The sequence below is a fragment of the Dunckerocampus dactyliophorus genome, chromosome 5, assembly GCF_027744805.1.
Source record: "Dunckerocampus dactyliophorus isolate RoL2022-P2 chromosome 5, RoL_Ddac_1.1, whole genome shotgun sequence".
NCBI classification, from domain to species: domain Eukaryota; kingdom Metazoa; phylum Chordata; class Actinopteri; order Syngnathiformes; family Syngnathidae; genus Dunckerocampus; species Dunckerocampus dactyliophorus.
In genome coordinates this window covers 2605412-2623649 of record NC_072823.1, presented here as the reverse complement: position 1 = coordinate 2623649, position 18238 = coordinate 2605412, and the positions used below count along the sequence as shown (strand labels likewise).

General features: G+C 42.1%; 1 protein-coding gene across 3 annotated transcripts; it reads right to left on the bottom strand.

Moving 5' to 3' along the window:
- Window positions 1–1168: 1168 nt before the first annotated feature.
- Window positions 1169–17226, bottom strand: si:ch211-216l23.2 (uncharacterized protein LOC565061 homolog). 3 transcript variants are annotated; one of them, XM_054775416.1, is made up of 9 exons: window positions 17056–17226; window positions 16068–16154; window positions 14855–14928; window positions 13567–13696; window positions 10428–10627; window positions 9253–9531; window positions 9014–9166; window positions 8722–8922; window positions 1169–1391 (listed from the first exon to the last, which is right to left on the bottom strand). In XM_054775416.1, exons 1-9 carry the CDS (start codon window positions 17115–17117, stop codon window positions 1318–1320), a joined length of 1260 nt encoding a protein of 419 aa, XP_054631391.1. In that variant the 5' UTR covers window positions 17118–17226; the 3' UTR covers window positions 1169–1317. The 3 variants fall into 3 exon arrangements, with proteins under 3 accessions (XP_054631391.1, XP_054631392.1, XP_054631393.1); XM_054775417.1 differs by having other exon boundaries at window positions 9014–9163; XM_054775418.1 differs by lacking the exon at window positions 1169–1391 and adding an exon at window positions 6052–7848.
- Window positions 17227–18238: the final 1012 nt, after the last annotated feature.

Sequence of the window (18238 nt, the reverse complement as noted above, 5' to 3'; positions counted from 1 at the left end):
GGCGGAACATTTGTTTCAAAATTAGAACTACTGGGAAGTCAACAAGTGTCACAGAACGGACTGTGTTCCACTTTAGAGGTTCATTTGTACGGTACATTCACCGATTCAGCATTCAGGGCCCTGCAAATTTGTGAATCTTTGGTCAGTTCTTTTTCTCCAAAAATAGGCGTTTTTTTCCCCCACAGACAATAAATCGTTACTGGAATTAGCAGTGTGGATTATGCATCTTGGAGAAAGGCCTTCTCTAGCCTGCTAGCCTCTAGCGCTAACCGGCTAAAGGCTACACCGTGACTCCGATTCTATGTGTTCATGGATCGTCTTACGTTGTCATACATTAGTGGTGAGTGTCTATACATGTTATACTTTAAATGGATTTAATACGTGTGTAAGGCATATATTAGGGCTAAACCTGGATTGTGTCGTGAGTGAACAATGGCAATTGAAGAGAGAAGGGGAGGATTCTGGAGCGGAATGTAATCTCATAGTTACTTGTATTGCAAATGTTGATTGGAAACTGGAGGAGAACGTCAGCGTGAAGCGAGCAGAAAACAGAAAGGTTTGTACGGGGAGGGGAGCGAGACGTGTGTCAAAAAGAGACATTTTTATGGGCGTATTAGTTAAGTCGCCGGTGGTCTCGGAAGGGAACGCACACAAAAAGCGTACTTGAATCCAGCAAAGAGGTGTGCAAGAGCAGCAATGTTGAATAAAACAAAGATATGGATTCACTTTAATGCTCCCATTCCTTTGCTGGATTTGTGCATTTTTCATCTTTAAATGGATGCTTTGTCTTAAAGTTTTGATATTTTCCTCATTTGTAGTCAATTAATTTCTTCAGGAGAGTCTCTGACAGGATTAGTTTAAGCCTATTTGCTTAGGCTGAGCAGAGCCTAGCCGTGTATAATGAACATTTTCTACACTTCAGGCCCAGACCACATGAAATGTCCGCCACTACTCAGCCAGCAATGTAGACGTTTGTGTTGTACTGATGAACTGTCAAAGGGTTTAACTCCTATGCTGTGCCTTTACATGTTGCTTTGCATATTTAGCTAAACCATTCGTAGAAAAGGAAAAAAAACGTATGATTTATTGAGTAAACGTTTGCCAGTCCAGTATGTCTGTGTGTGTGTGTGTGTGTGTGTGTGTCTTCAAAAGCTTCTTTATGTCCAGGAAAGAAAAGCAAGACTTGTGTGGACAAAGTAAAGCCGACAAAGAAGGGGGGGAAAAATGAAAATCACTGGATGCTTTGTTCTTGCCTGCGTGCTCCAACTGAGTGCTCTCTGACCACAGCTGAGCTTTTGCATGTTCCCTCCCTGGTTGTCATGGATAACTGGGTAACGTGGAGCTCCCAGTGCGAACCAGCAGGACCACTGGCCTCTGCAGACCGTGTCCTCCTGTGGAGAGGCAGAACAGCCTTTAAGATTGACCCGCTCCAACCCGCCCCCCTTCTCCCTCTGCCTCACCCTCCGACCCTCACCACTCCCTCCTCATGAAATGAGTGCGCACCAGGAAGCCTGTGTGTGCATTTCTGTGTGTGCAGCGCTCCCCCAATGTGAGTGCCGCTGGCACGGAGGGGCAAAAGCCCTCTCTCTCGGCGGTTGGTCCCCCTCCACCCCCTCTTTTCCTGCGCTCATTTCTGCCGGTAAACACAAAGAGTGTGGAAAAAGAAGCCCACATTACAAGCTCCTTAAGGGTCAAGGACAGGCCCCAGGCTGAAAGGCTTCTAAGAGTCTCATTGTTCAATCACATAGCTTGCGATTACACCCTCTGTCATCTCTGCGCGGATTTGACTCCCTTGTACGCACGACGGAGAAAACGCAGAGTAGCTGCGGTGGAATAAGTGCAGAGCGACATGCGGTTTTTGGTTTATGTCGAAAATGTACGCAAAAACTCACGCCTTGTCGCGATACTGATACACTGCGTGAGTCCAACTGTGTTGGTAACATTTTTAGCACAAAACATCCCTGACGTGCTGTTAGCATGGAAACCGGAACCGGACAGCTGTCCTCCTGCCTACCTGAAGTAAATATATTTATAACCCTAACCGTACTGATACTAACCTTGGTATCAATACTATTCATATTTGGGTCGATCCCACCACCCACCTGAGGACACAGCTGCGTGCTGCCAAGTAGGCGCAAAGCCAGCCCCTCATCCAGTAAAGAAGCTAACCAGCTGCCTGCACAGAACATGGCGGTCGGTCTGACATCTAACCAGCCAACAAACCAGCCTGCCAAGAACTTAGCGAGGTGTCCTGTCAGGTAGGCAGCCTATCAAAGAGCCTGCATGTTGCATCACTTGTGTTGCAGGTCTGGTACAGTTTACTGGCAACATGAGGCCCACTGCTCTCAAGTTGTTTGAATCTCCAGTACACGTGCGTTCAGTACTGGGCAGAGCACCAATAGGTTGGTTTTATTTGTGTACTTTTTCGCAGGAGTCAGTTTGACGTGGTAAAACAGTACATCAGGGTCGTCCAAACATTTTCCATGGATGGCCTCAGACAGGAAGAACGCTTGGGGCCACCTTCCTTTCTGTTTATTAAAAGTCAAATAAATTCATTGTAGTTCAAGGACTTGGAGAAGGCATTCAACCGTGTTCCTTGAGGAATTCTGTGGGAAGTACTCCGCAAGTATGGGGCACTGGAAAAGCGAATTCAGGCTGTTCGCTCCCTGTATGACCGCTGTCAACAGTTTGGCTCGCATTGCCGGCAATAAGTCGGACCCGTTTCCAGGGAGGGTTGGACTCCGCCAGGCTGCCCTTTGTCACCGATTCTGTTCACTATTTTTATGGACAGAATTTCGAGGCGCAGCCACGGTGTTGAGGTGTTCCGGTTTGGTGGCTGCAGGATTGGGTCGCTGCTTTTTGCAGATGTGGTGGTCCTGCTGGCTTCATCGGGCCGTCACCGTCAACTTTCACTGGATCGGTGCACAACAGAGTGTGAAGCTGCCGGGATGAGGATAATCACCTCTAAGTCTGAGTCCATGGTTCTCACTGGGAACAGGGTGGCGTGCCATCTCCGGGTTGGGGATGAGGTCCTGCCCCAGGTGGAGGAGTTTAAAGGGATAGTTCAGATTTTTTGACATGAAATTGTTTGACATCCCCATCATCAGTGTAGTACATCAACAGTGACCCCCCCCCAAATTGGTCCGGTGAGTCTGTGACCCGTGATGAGGAACGTAATTCAAGAGCCCCAGCAACGAAGCAGAACTATGTTCCTCGTCACGGATCTCCGACCAGAACTGGGCTCACAGGACCAATTGGGGGAGTAAACCACTATTGATGCACTACACTGCTGATGGGGTGTCGTACAACTTCATACCAAAAAATCTGAACTATCCCTTGAAGTACCTCGGGGTCTTGTTCACGAGTGAGGGAAGGATGGAACGCGAGATCAACAAGCGAATTGTTGCGGCATCTGCAGTGATGCAGACTCTGCATCGGTGAAGATGGAGCTGAGACAAAAGGCAACATTCCTACCCTCACCTATGGTCATGAGCTTTGGGTCGTGACTGAAAGGACAAGATCGCAGGTACAAGTGGCCGAAATGAGCTTTCATTAGAGATAAGGTGAGAAGCACTGTCATCCGGGAGAAACTCTGAGTAGAACCGCTGCTCCTCTGCATTGAGAGGAGCCAGACGAGGTGGTTTGGGCATCTGGTCGGGATGCCTCTTGGACGCCTCGCTCCTTTAAGCACAAATGTCTCTGGATTCTGATGGGTTCAATTTGTATGCACCACAGCAGTACATCAGACAGATCCAGTCGTTAGCAATGATATTATTCAGGGTTAGAGTCCTCCTGCGCAACACGAATCACTTAAATAAAGTGACTATCAAACTCTACATCACCAAGTGCCAGACACACACCCCAACAGTCAAACATGTTGATCGTTAGAGCCTCGATATCCAAGGTGTCATCACAACAATTAACACCCTAATGTATGTGTCGCTGAGGAGAGGTGTCTACTGTCGTGGGTGTGACTTCATGCTAGAGATGTTTTTGCTTGCACACACACACACAGCAGGAGCTAGATGTTGCAGCAATACAGTTCTTCATTTGACTGAACAGTAACAGTGTGACTCGCTGATCAGCAACAGGAGACATGGGGAGGCAGTCATCGCAATAATCACTTTTTTTGTTCAAAGCATTAAATGAATTACATGCAAAAAAAATGAGTCTGCATTCAATCATAACTTTGGCTGGTTGACTAAATATGGAAAACTTATAGTGATCTTTGCAACATGGGACTTGTAAGCTTGGAAATGTGCATATGAATACCCGTCTGAAGGTGTTTCATAAAAGCAGCTCATCAGTTCATAAGTATACTATAGTATGATTATTGTTTTCCAATACTTTAGGAAACTATATGTAGTTGTAACATACCACACCATACGTCTGTGTCGGCTCTCAGTCGTACAGGAGTTGTCCATCGACGGAAAGGCTTCTTGAGACGTCATCTGTACTTCTGTGAAGAAGGTGTCTGAAGGTGATCTGATCAATAGAATCTATTGTTCTGGCTCAGCCCTGGCCAATAGATGCTAACGAGCCAGTATCAGAGTCGTTCATACCCAACTCAGGGAGCGACACTTCCCTTTTATCGGAGGTGCTAATGGCGGGAGAGGATTAGACCTACTCCGCCCAGGCTTAGTGTAAGGAACCAATAGGAGGAGGGTGTTGGCACACCAATTCCGCCCACTCTTACTGTATTTAAGGCCTAGGCTACCAGCACTTATTAGTTCGCTGACAAAGCTCTTCGGATGAGGAGCGAAACGTCCGACACCTTCTTCACAGAAGTACAGATGACGTCTCAAGAAGCCTTTCCCTCGATACCACACCATATGTATCATGCCAAGTAAAGTTCATAGTTAAGCAAGTGTTTTATAAATAATTATATATTTTATTTATAAATAAATATTAATGTAAATAGAACCTCTGATAATAAAATCATTTTAGTTAACGTGACCCAGGCAGACCAAAGGACTCCTGGCCAACAAGCAAAACACCGCTGAGCTAGCCTGTGGAGTGACAGCGGGGACGGCCAATCACACGTTAGCAAAAAATGAGCAGTTAATCGATGAGCTCGTGGTCGGTCTAAAGGGAGGGCTTCAAATTCAGCGGCCGTTTGCATCTTGGTCCTAGTGCCTGAACGGTCTCTAGTTCCGTCTAACATTGTAAGGCGCATCCATCGGGAAAACTCCAGCCATGGCTAGTAGTTTGAAACAGGTATTCAAAGATTACATGAAAAGTGTATCATACACCTCATGTCTGACTGTTCAGCTTTTATGTTGAAATAATAATAATAATAATATATATATATATATATATATATATAGGTGGAACAAATAGTCCTGTTTGTGAATTGAAAATACATGTTGGAATTGCACTGCTGTCGATGTGTTTAGGTCAGAATAAAGCTATAAAAAGACAGGCCGACACTGTGTGACTGTCAGGGCTACACTGTCCCGCCGCCTGCCGTCAAAAGAGAGGTGTGGCTTGCCATAATGTGCAAGCACTAATTCTAACAATTTCAATGCAGTTAATGAAATAAATTAGTTACCGCCGTTAAGGTGTGATTTTTGACAGCTCTAATAACAAAATAAAACTGTTACTTGGTTTGACCTTGTTAGAAGTGGGTCACGACTTTTTAATTAACTTTACGTTTCATTTTTTTTTTAAATTGCTAATCGCTATTTTAATGGTAATAGTTACTCAGATAAGTCTAGCCACTGCTGGATGAGAGGATGTGGAAAATGTACTTAGACATTTGGCACTGTATTCCTATTTGTGAAATTTCAGCCTATGTATGTAGCGTTAGCGCAGCTGTGGTGCCATCTAGCGGTTAAAATGTGTGACTTCACGATACACGTTGTCAACACACACTCATTCTCACCATTCCATGTCTCAGTAAATCATGCAAATGTATTCCATGTATGCATATTTTTATTGATGTTACTTTGGAATGGAAAGTATACTTTTCTTTACTGTTCTCTGCGCAGAAGGTTTTCTTTGCGGTTTTCTGTGCAGAACTTAAGAGAAAACATACTTGACAGGACGATGTCCGGCACGAACAGCATTGTATGCGATATTTATTCATTTACACATTCTGGCGAATCCTTCCACCTGAATCTGATATGAAAAAAACAAACTGGTCCCGGTGAGGACAAATAAATACATTGCTATTGTGGAAACACATGAAGCTACTTAAGCTACACAAAGCACTGGCAAAGTAAACAAAGTTTTCTTTTGTGCAACTTTATACCAAACGAGTTCGACAGTGGTCATTGCTTCATTGGGACAAAAGGAACAATGTTTTTCGTCTATGAAATATTAAACAACTTGTAACAAGACCACCTGGAATACTGGATTTTTGAAAACTGCACTCATTTTGTACATTGTGCAAAGAAAAAATATAGGGTACATACTGTACGATAGAAACAACATGGCAGCCACGTCTACCAGGGCAGATGTGGTTACAGATTGAATTTACGACCACCAGTGTGACTGCAAATGAACAATGGGGTTTCACTGTCAAGTCCTTTGAGTATCTTGAAAGGCGCATTATAAACCCAATCCATTATTACAATTATTAATCCAAGTCAGATTAATATACAGTGGTGTGAAAAAGTGTTTGCCCACTACATGATTTTGTATTTTTTGTGCATGTTTGTCACACTTAAATGTTTCAGATCAAGCAAAATGTAAATATTAGTCAATGACAACACAACTAAACACAAAATGCTGTTTTAAATGAAACCTGTTATGATTAAGGACGAAAAAAAATACAAACCTACATGGGCCCATGTGAAAAAGTAATAATAAGCAAGTTTACAAAGTATTGCAGATAAAGGGTTAGATGGGTTTTGGAATAGTGGTATTCATGCCCAGTTCTACTAAGAGGTGGACTGAGTTGCTTCAGTCGCCACTGAAGGCCCGGGTATGAAATTCACCGCCCCTGGTTTATCACACCCGAGTTCCATTTCTGTAGCCACACCCATGCTTCATTACTGCCACACCTGTTCTCAATCAAGAAATCACTTAAATAGGACCTGCATGACAAAGTGAAGTTCACCAAAAAAATCCTCAAAAGCTAGACATCATGCAGAGATCTAAATAAAATTCAGGAACAAATAAAGTAATAGAGATCTATCTGTCTGGAAAAGGTTAAAAAGATATTTCTAAAGCTTTGGGACTCCAGCGAACCACTGTGAGAGCCATTATCCACGAAAGGCGAAAACACGGAACTGTGGTGAACCTTCCCAGGATTGGCCAGCCAACCAAAATTACCCCAATTACCTCAGCGATGACTCATCCAAGAGGTCACAAAAGACCCCACAACAACATCTAAAGAACTGAAAGCCTATTGAGATGCTGTGGCATGACCTTAAAAAGGTGCTTCATGCTGGAAAACCCTCCAATGTGGCTGAATGACAACAATTCTGCAAAGATGAGTGGGCCAAAATTCCTCCACAGCGCTGTAAGAGACTCATTGCAAGTTATCACAAACACTTGATAGCAGTTGTTGCTGCTAAGGGGGGCTTTTTTTTTCTTCTTTAATAATAAAGTTTCATTTAAGAACTGCATTTTGTGTTCAGCTGTGTTGTCATTCATTAATATTTACATTTGTTGGATGATCTGAAACATTTAAGTGTGACAAACATGCAAAAAAATAAGAAACCTGGATGGGGGCAAACACCTTTTCACACCACACTATTTTTCAGCCATGTATGTATTTGGCAAAGGATTGAACAATAATTTAAAAAATGGATATGAATGGATATGTGGAGTAACGAGTGAAACACTGGAAATACTGATGTCTTGTCCTTTAGTGTCGGGGGCCACTCAGACGAGGAGCACCTTAAAGAGGGAAAAGACCAGAGTGAAAAAAAAAAAAAAAAAAGCTTGCCTTATTGTTCCCATAAAAGGTAATGACCACCATACAAGCGCATCTAAATAAATTAGAATGTATATGAAATATAAGAATATATATTTCAGGAGGTCAATTGAAAATGCTTGTATTTTATAGCTTGAGTATACTAAATGTGAAAGATTTACTTTTTTTAGGAGAAATGTTTCTTAATTCCTTAATAATTGTGATGTTTATAGCTTCAAACTCATAAAGCCGCAAATTTAGTATCTCACAAAATATGAAAAATTGTCAAAAAAGTTCAATATGGTAAACTACTGCTTCACGCTCTTAACCAGAAAATGAACTGCAAAAACTTCCAGTCTTTAATTGGTCTCTGAGTCTGAATTGAACTCCTGAAATTACTTTTGTAGGACACGCTACTTTACTGAGATGCACCTGTACACCCCACCCGTCATCAAGTTGGAATGCTCATGTGGATCAATGCTGTATTTCAATTGAAAAATACTGTAGGGCAGTGGTTCTCAATTATTTTCTGTCATGCCCCCCTAGGAGACAGAAACGCTTTCATTTCAAATACTATTAGAAACCAGATATGCATTTATGTATCTGTACAAACCACTGTACGAGTTGCTGGCACCAGTATGGTTTAAGCATGAATAAAGACACAAAAGACGTTTTATGAGGACTGTATAGTCCCCCTGCCTCTCACTGTCTTTCATGTTGAGAGCTCTTGTAGAGTTTTATATAAAAATCTCTTGAGAATGTATTGGAGGACAAACACCACTAAATCGATTGTCTCCTGGCAGGAGAACAATGCTATCAAATACATTCACAAGGGTCCAACCAATACTAGCACCCACCTGGAGTGGATAAGAGCGGAGGGCGAGAACTTTTGAGGGACGGTGGAGCTCCTCTATTCCCGTGGGAGCCTCTGTGGCCCGGGTGACGTTGGGGGGGGTAGGATATAAGGGGGCCACGATGCAAACTGGGGCCACCGTAGGGGTTGTGTAAAGATGGAGGCAGGGACAGCAGAGGGGGAGGCTTGGTTTTTGGGTAGGAACCTAAAAAAAAAGGTAAGGACATGACTGGCTGCTGTAAAAAGGTTTTAGAAGAACATACTGCAGCAAGTAAAAACATGGAGATGGTCTTCACCTGGTGAAGGTAAGAGTGGCATTGGTGGAGGTGGCCGCCCTGCTTCACATGGAGACTGGGGTGGTCCAGGTGGTGTAGGGAGCAGAGGAGGCGGCTTACCAAGTACTGAAGGTAACACTTTGTCCTTCTCTTCTTTGCTGTTGTTGGATGCTGCTAAGATGGGGCAGGCAGAGACGGTGACCCAACGAGAGAAATTGAAGCAGTAGTGTTACGAGTCCAAGGAGCTTTCAGCGTCCCACCTTCTATGTGTTCCTGACGGGACTGGACATACTGTGAGATGGCTTCTAGCTCCTCGGGGTAAAGATGAACACCCTCGGTTAACAGCTGGAGGAACTGACGGACTTCAGAGGGGACAATGTGGCGCTCAATCTTTTCCCGATCCAGAAAATCACCAAGAAGCTGTGATGCCTGCGCTGCAATATCTGCGGGGTCTCTTTCTGGGCTTTCTATATCAAGTCCACGCCTGTGCTCTGCCACAACAAAGTCCATGGCCTGGTCTTTGGGCATGTTGCGGTGGACTGTGGGTGAAAATGGAGGGTTAGCTGTGGCGTGTCGGGGAGGGCTGAAGTAAGATGGAGTGAAATAAAGCTAGATTTGAAGTTTCTGCGTACTATTTGAATCTACAACTTGGGAGTTGAGCTAGATGTTGGACTTAGTGACCTGCGACAGACGGACAGTGGTGGGTTATGGATTAGCGTGTTTTTCAACTGCTGGCAATGAGGGCAGGTTGTGAAAAATGTGCTTTTATTAAATTTGTCTTGAAGGTTTGCAGACAGAGGTGGAATATGTGCTCTGTAGTTAAATGCGTTTTATATTTTAGGGATTTGGTTTATTGTGTGTTCATATGGGTTTGTCATGTATATTGTTTGTGCATGGCGTAAAAACTTAAGTACGTTCATGTAGTGAACTGAAATAAATAAGTTTGACTTAAGTGTATATAGTAGGTCATGAAAGAAAAGTGAAGTGGAAAAAAACAAGGTGATTTTTTTCCCCCGAAAACTAGACTTTGATAAAACTTCTATTATTTCAGCCAGGTAATGATTTAAGTGATGATGAGATCACCAAGCGCACAGAAGGCTGCACAAGCATGAATATTGAGGCTAGAACAAAAACAAGTGTACGAAACCAAGTTGTAATGACATGTCTTCCTTCCTTGTTATGTGCTTGGCTTGGACTTTGATAAAAGATGCATTGTCAAACGTTTTCATGTTGTGGATGCGCTACTGCAAGAGTTTAAATGTTTTAATGTCAAGTGCTGCGTTGTGTTTTATTTAGTATGAATCACAATTTCCTAAAGATTTCATTGATGTGCACTGCAGAGTTTGTGGTGGGGACTAAGAAAACGGGATGGGGGTTGAATCATTGGAGGTGGTTTGCCTGTCTTTAAAAGTAATGGTGGCTAGTAATGACTTACTCTTGAGGGACTCTGAGAAAATGATAACAGTGCAGGAGGACAGAGCTATGTTTGTCTGCTCCACCAGAATACATAACGGGGAGCCAACACTTTGGACATCCTGTAGGGCTCGGGTCAGGCCCGACTCCGCCTGAAGGTAGAGCATTTCCACTGATAGGCCACGCTCCTGCAAGCACTGGCTTAGCGATTTGGGGTAATTCCTTTGAGAGGAAGAGAAACATTTTGTTAACTCAACACCTCTACGTTTGTTGACTCAACTGGAATAAATCAAATTGATCAGAATGAGCATGTCAATCAACCTTGTCTGTTGTAAAGGCTGTTGTGGAGTTTTAGGTTTCACTAATAGAAGTTTGACTGAAGTGTTGTAGAACATGTTTGGTACCAACATCATATGAAACAAAAATATAAATCTTCCACTATGAGGATTCCAACAGTGTTCTGTTGCATATACAGTCCAGTGGACCCCCACTCTTCCCTGGGGTTGCGTTATAACACCACGCGCGAATGGTGCAAAACCTCGAGTAATTGAGACACCCATAGAAATTCCATTAAAAAAGTTAATTTTTGACACTATAATCAAGCCTGTATGACGCTAGCGTCTACGTAAAATCAAATTTGCTTAAGGAAGTGCTATTTGCAATGAATTACCTTAATATTTATAACAACAAACCAACAGCAGATCAAACCAAATGTTGCCCTCGCTCACGGTGCAACAAAAAAACACAAGTAACACACAATATACCATAACTGCATCGCACGGACTGTTCGGTTATCAAAATGAACACTTACACACAAAACAGTTCTAGTTTATACTAGGAGCTGTTAATCGATTGAATTATTTAATTACAATGAATCACATTTTTGTCCATAGTCATAATCAAAATCGCAGATAGAAAGAGGTTTTTAGCTATAATAAGTAGGGATCTCTTTGTGGTGATACACATCTAGCTACACACATGAAGATACGATTAAAAAATATATAAATATAGTTTAAAAACAGAACTATTTGATACAATTCAAGGGTTACATTTGTTGACGTAGATGTCAATCTTACAATATAAAATAAAGACGCCAATTCTATAAAAGTGTCGTTCTTACAGTATTTTCAAATGTGTAAAAGAGTACATCATATCCCCAAGCATGCCAGAAGGCAGGGGTCACCAACCACCGGGCCACGAGAAGTGTTTAGGCGCAATGACAAAAAAAATTACTTAAAATAAAATTATTTGTAAATAACTACATCAAATCTAACTTTCTCCCACGCTGCACAGACAGACTACGTACTATACTGTAGTTTTCCTGTTTTTCTTTCACCTCATATTCTGTCCCAAATGCTGATACCATATTGGAATGTATAAAAGGTAAGATTTGATGACCATATTGAGTGCCAATGTGCATGTTTGTGCACCTCTCTGAAAAACAAACTCCACACTCATACTGGTGGATGGTGGTTCTGTATTCACATGGTGCTTTTTATTTGATGTTGTTCCTGGCTTAGTTTTACACAATATATCATAAATACATCTTTCCCGGTGACAAGCTAGCGTGCTGCTAACGCTATCTAGAGCCATTCTCGTCTTCAGTCATGGTCACATTGACACCACCCCCCCAAACAGCTGTCCTTGGCTATGCCTGCCGGTAACAAGAAGCTCGTAACCAAAATTTGAGCTCACAGTCGCTTAGTCCATGTGGTACAATTACATTATGTGTTCCACATGTGTTCATTGTTCTGTTATTTGTGGTTGCACCATGAATGAGGAAGGCATTCAGGTTTCTAACAATAAATGGCCTATTTATGGTGATTATAAGCACAAAATGGCAGATTTTCCCCACTAATGAAAAAAGTAAATTTTGACTATAAATATGCAATTTTGTGGGTTCGCAAATGCTGAATCGGGGGATTGCGGGGAGCCACTGTACTGTTTAAAATGTGTAGGTAAAAACCCATGCTCGGGAAAAAGGGACAAACTGGCTTTTCTGGGGTCTGCTGAAATGCATTTTAATGCAACTGAATTTTGTGGCACTGTGGTTGAGTTGTGAGTAAAACAATTAGATTTTTCAAATTGTGAGATGCGTTATCCCGCTCTTAGTGTGTAGTGTGTGCTACTGCAATAGGCAGGTATAACTTGGTAAACAAGCTTCTGGAAAAAGGTAGTATTTCCCCCACTACTGAATTAGGAGAAGCTTTACGTGGGAGTTCCACAAAGAGAACACGTGTTTTCTGTTGCATGGTTCCGCAGTGGTTGAGCATACCAATATAGCTAAGGATGATTGTAATTGTTCAAAAGTACAATAGTGTTGTATTTCTGCTCTACATGCCCATTGTGACATTGCAAATAAAACCAATTACTATCAAACCCTAATGTGTGCATTTACAACGTCCCAAAAAACATCATGCCTTCCCAAATGTCTTTGCATGTCTTACCGTGCAGTGTCACAATGAAATAGTTCTGTACTGTAACCAAATACAGTTGTTTTATGCTTTACTCGTGATACTAAACAGCATTACACTGTAAAGCATTTCCTTTACAGTGTAGTATTTGTGTGTCATTTGCAAAATGTGTATTAGTACACTACAAAATATGCCATGAAAGTATGTAGGATTTGTGCTTTTGTAATATTCCACACTACAAAATAAGAACATTCAAGGCTGCAATATCAGTGTCGTACTGGAAATCAGAAGTGGAAAAAGTTGTATTGGGACACCCTTCATAAAAACCAGCCAAGACCCAACATTGTAATAAAATATCATTTTGATTCATTATGTTAGACTTATGGATTTCAGTTTGTAAATTACTGTATGTGAAAAATGTATAAACATTTCCGTCAGTGGAAGGATAACATAAGGGCATTGATGTATTTATTTTCTGAATGAAATGTGTTTTGAAGCAAAGATTTGGGGGCAGTGATGAAAACTCTAATGAAGTCTGTTAGAAAGCCACTTTTAACCAAGAACAATTCAAGGTAATGCATGGAAAATGCAATTACATGTACACAGTATGCTGATACATACACATCTAGAAATAGATAAGTTGAAACATGAATGCAATATACAGACTGAGTGCCACAAAGAGTAGAAATACAAATGTCAGACTCATATTTGAACTTGGGACTAACAGTTACAACACTGGGTACTCACAGGCATTGGTTGGTAACAGAGATGACCACACAATCAGGCGGTTTTCGATCCTCCTGCACTTGCCTGTAGAACTTCTGATACAAGGTTTTCCGCCTGTCGGCTACAGTGGTGTCAGGCTTGGCTAGAGTGGCTGAGAAATACAATGTTTGGCAAGGGACATTTAATTTGAGTTTGTGGGAAAAACTGCAAACCTTCAATGAAAAGTAGAGCTATTAAGCTCACCATAAGATGAAATCAGTTTTGTCCTAAGAGGCCATCAATGTATTAGTTAAATATCATATTTTAGAATTCTGTAGTTTTGGTGAAAGTGATCCATCCACCCATTTTATTCCGGGTCTGGGTCGCAGGGGCAGCATTCTCAGTATGGAAGCCCAGACTTCCCGGTCTTCGGCCACCTCTTCCGGTTCCACTGGGAGGACACCGAGGCGTTCCCAGGCCAGCTGTGAGACATAATCCCTCCAGCTTGTCCTAGGGCTGCCCTGGGATCTCCTCCCGGCTGGGCATGCCCAGGACACCTCACCAGGGTGGTGTCCAGGAGGCATCCGGACTAGATGCCTAAGCCACCTCAACTAACTCCTCACAATGTAAAGAAGCAGCGGCTCTGAGCCTCTCCCAGATGGCTGAGCTCCTGACCCTGACCCTATCTCTTAGGGTGAGTCCAGCCACCCTACGGAGGAAACTCATTTCGGCCGCTTATATCCGCCATCTCGTGACTGGTGGGAATATAGATTGACCGGTAAATTCAGTTTTGTTTTCTGGCTCTGCTTGCTCTTCACCACGACGGTCCGGTACAGTGACAGCATTACTGCAGACGCTGCGCCGATCCGCCTTTTGACGTCATGCTCCAACCTTCCCTCACTCAGAACAAGAGATACTTGAACTCCTCCACTTGGGGAAAACACCTCACTCCCAACTCGGAGGGTGCAAACCACCCTTTTCCTATTGAAAATTGACCGGTGAAAGTAAGATACGTTCGTTATTTTGTTAGGTTTCTTTTGTCATGGATCGGGAGACTTTTTCTTGGAGCATTCTGTGCTCCTGCATTGATGACTGAGCTGGACAAGGATGCCTGGAGCAGTTGTGTCATAGCTGAGGTCAGCTTGGATTTAACTCAAGCCATAGCTGACATCGTGCTTTTTTTTTCTTTACATAGTAAACTACTCAACACTGAATCTGCAGCATCTCTGGTGGTTGCAGGCAAGCAGTAAACTCAAACTATTACTTAAAGACACAATTCAATCAACAATCAGTGTTTGTGCTTCAGCAATGACATCATGGGAAAGCTTACCGTTGGATTGATGCTTTGTGCCCTCATACTTCACTCCCCCGCTGTAGTTTTGCTTTTGCTCTAATTCTTTGTAACTGAAAGAGAGGCGGTGAAACAATTGCAGTTTTAATGACCTGTACAAGAATAAAGATGCAGAGATAAAACATGGGAATGCGTTCAATCATCTACTGCAAAGCATGTTTTAAAGAATCTTGCTTGTGTGCATGGACATGTTTGTGTCCACATTCATTCCTGACTGTAGTATTACAGCTTCCATAGGGTTTAAGGCGAGCTATGACAAAACTATTATTTTCAAACAGAAAAATAATCTGCTTGAGTCTTAATGGATAACTGCACTTTTTTTTTTTTAATTTTGCCCATCATCCATAATCCTTATGCGAGAAATGAACACGTCTGTTTTCTGTGCATTTTAAAGATATAAAAACAAAAAAAAAGTGCCCGCTCTTTTCTGCACGTATGGGACATACTTATTCCTCCTATAAAGTCGTTCGAAAAAGTCTCCAAAAAGCGCTCCATTTACACATGTGACGTGCATATTAACCAAACTACAGCAACACTGTTATTGTTGTTATTATTATTAACATTGTTACGCCGCTCAAACCACTTTACTGGCATACTGACACTGAGCCAGAACACACCGGCTAGCTACTAGCACGTCAGCATCCCGCTCAAAACGCCTCAGACACAACCAAAAGGTAAGACTACATATTCGAGATGCCACCACTGCTGCTGTGTTTTTATTTCTGAGTTTGGTAATGTTAACGCTAGGTGTAGGCGTTCGTTTCTATGTGAAATCAATGCGCCAAGCAAGGAAGTTCCGGTAATGCTTAGAATGGCCGAAATACGCAAAATACTGCAAGTTATCATAAACGGACCTGTTACCACATGTTCACATCATGTATATAAAACCATAAAACATTGTTGTAGGCTTTTATAGTAGTATTCATAGGTGGCATAGGTGTATCTCATTATGTGCACTACTGAGCTGTTGCTTTTTATCTGTTTTTATGGTTTTAAAATGCACAGAAAAGAGAATGACATATGTGTTCATGTCTCACATAAGGATTGTGGATGATGGGCAAAATTCTCCCCCAAAAAGTGCAGTTTTCCTTTAAGATTGGAAAAAAGAAATCATTTGATGACATTATTTAGTGCGATTAAGTAAACCACAACAGACTGGTGAGGATCATGAAAGTGACACAGAGCTACACACCTGTCCAGGGCATCCTTGAGATCCTCGGTTCTCTCCTCCCTGCTGGGATAGGGTGCACTTCTCCGGAACAATCGCATTGGCTGAGCGCTTCACCACAAGGAATAGTACAATTAAAAGATGCAGCGTTAAAACGCACCCAGTTTGGAATCTTTTTTGCTGTATCAAGTTTCCATAAGATAAGACCACTTGCAATCCACTGACAAACTTATGACACTTGGATGGTCAATGGCAAAGACCAAAACGTTACAGCCATGCCATACCCACTGTGCTTTGCATGCATATGGTTCACAATTTACGCACGTCAGTATGTTTTACATAGTTGGCCTCAATTTGAAGTCGACCTGAAAAATTCCCCACGAAGAGTAAGCTTATGTACATCACAAAATTTTGTATGACATTTCCTGTACCACACCGTGTTTAACTCCGCCCCTCCCACTACTCAGTGAGGACACAGCAACGCTGCCACACATCTTCACCAACGAGATTCGCCTTGAACAGATAAAAAAAGACGAGTAACAACTAATCGGCTCCCAACAACGCCAACCAGATCCTGTCGTTCATTTAAAAGAGCTCTTAGAGCCGATTCGTTCGCGACCGACACATCACTAGCAGGCAGGCGGGTCTTTACACTATTTCCCTTTTTGCATGCAAAGGTATGGTTGCAAGGGATCATTTTTTCCCAAAAATGTAAAGCGGTTTGCTATTGAGTAAGTTTGGGGGTTTGTGTTGGCGACCACTAAAACATCAACATTTTTCCCTGGTTGAACCTTGTGAGCCAGTGTTCGTTCTGAGTTTTCCTGCATGTCAAGGGCCTCAAAATGCGAGGAAACGCAAAGAATAACAACAGTTGCCTTGGCATTGTTGTCGCCTTATTATGACGAATAATACCTTGAAATCTCACCGAAGACGCAGACACGAGAGGCTTCTTTGTGTTATGACTACTGAGAAGCATAGCATGCTAACGCTAAAGCAAAACCACCAAACTCACCTTCCATTGGGGTTGACCGGCGGCCGCCGACCAGCTTTGGATGATTTTGACCAAGACGACATTTCACCAGAGCACCGCAACCGAAAAACAGCGAGCTCAAAGGCCGAATAATTACACAAACTCGGTTGTTGTCTCCCTGCTATCGACAACGAGTAGGAGGCGGAGCTCGGAGACAATTCTTCTTCTGTGGTTGGATTCATTGGTAAGTAGGACGAGGACCCCCTCGTAGGAAGTGCGCCATCTTTTATCATGATCGATGGGAGCGGTCAATCGTGGTATTGTTCGTCATGTGATGCAGCGAGGCCCCAAAATAAATAGTACTGTATTTTTTTAAATCGCCTGGAAAATAATGTTTCTCAGTATTTTTACACCCAATTTTGAATTCGTTCATGTCACAACTGAATCTTTTGAATTAAATGACAATTGTGTTATTTGTTTTGGGTGTCTAGAAAGACACTATATAAATCCAAACTATTATTGTTATTAGGGCTGTCAAAAACAGGGCCTTAACTAATTTATTTAAATTAATTACTTTACATTTTTAGCGTAATCAACGCATACCCATCATGGCAAGCCACACTCTTTCATTGCTTTATTCTGACCTGAACACATAAACAGCAGTGTCATTTCAACACCAAAGATGTATCTCCAACTAACACACATGTCTGTAGTCCTTTCGTCATCTGAACTACACTTCCTCATTGTCGCTAGATGCATTCAGGGACACTCCGACCATCCGAAAACATCTTTATTGTGCGTGTATGTGTGGTCTAAATGAACAGAAATATAAAGACAAACAGTAAGTGGATATTCTTATCACTCACTTTGCAACTCTTCGTGCACAATTTTCTGCAACTCAAAACATGTGAGCCTTACCTAAAATGACGTGGTGTATTTGAACGCATCCTATCATTGCTCAAATAACATGTTTTAAGGGGTGATTCAAATGTTCTGCTACTATTAAAGAAACTAGTGTTCGGTAAATAGATTTTCAGACGTGTGCTATCTTTTAGCTTCATCCAAATTTTCAGTTCATTAGGAGCTGTTAATACATCCATATATTCCTGTCCTGTCATTTATCTTTTTCAGTAAAAATAGTAAAAATGTTTTAGACATAGTTCCAAATGATGATTAATCATGATTAATTAATTTGAAAACTGTGATTAATCTGATTTTAAAAAAT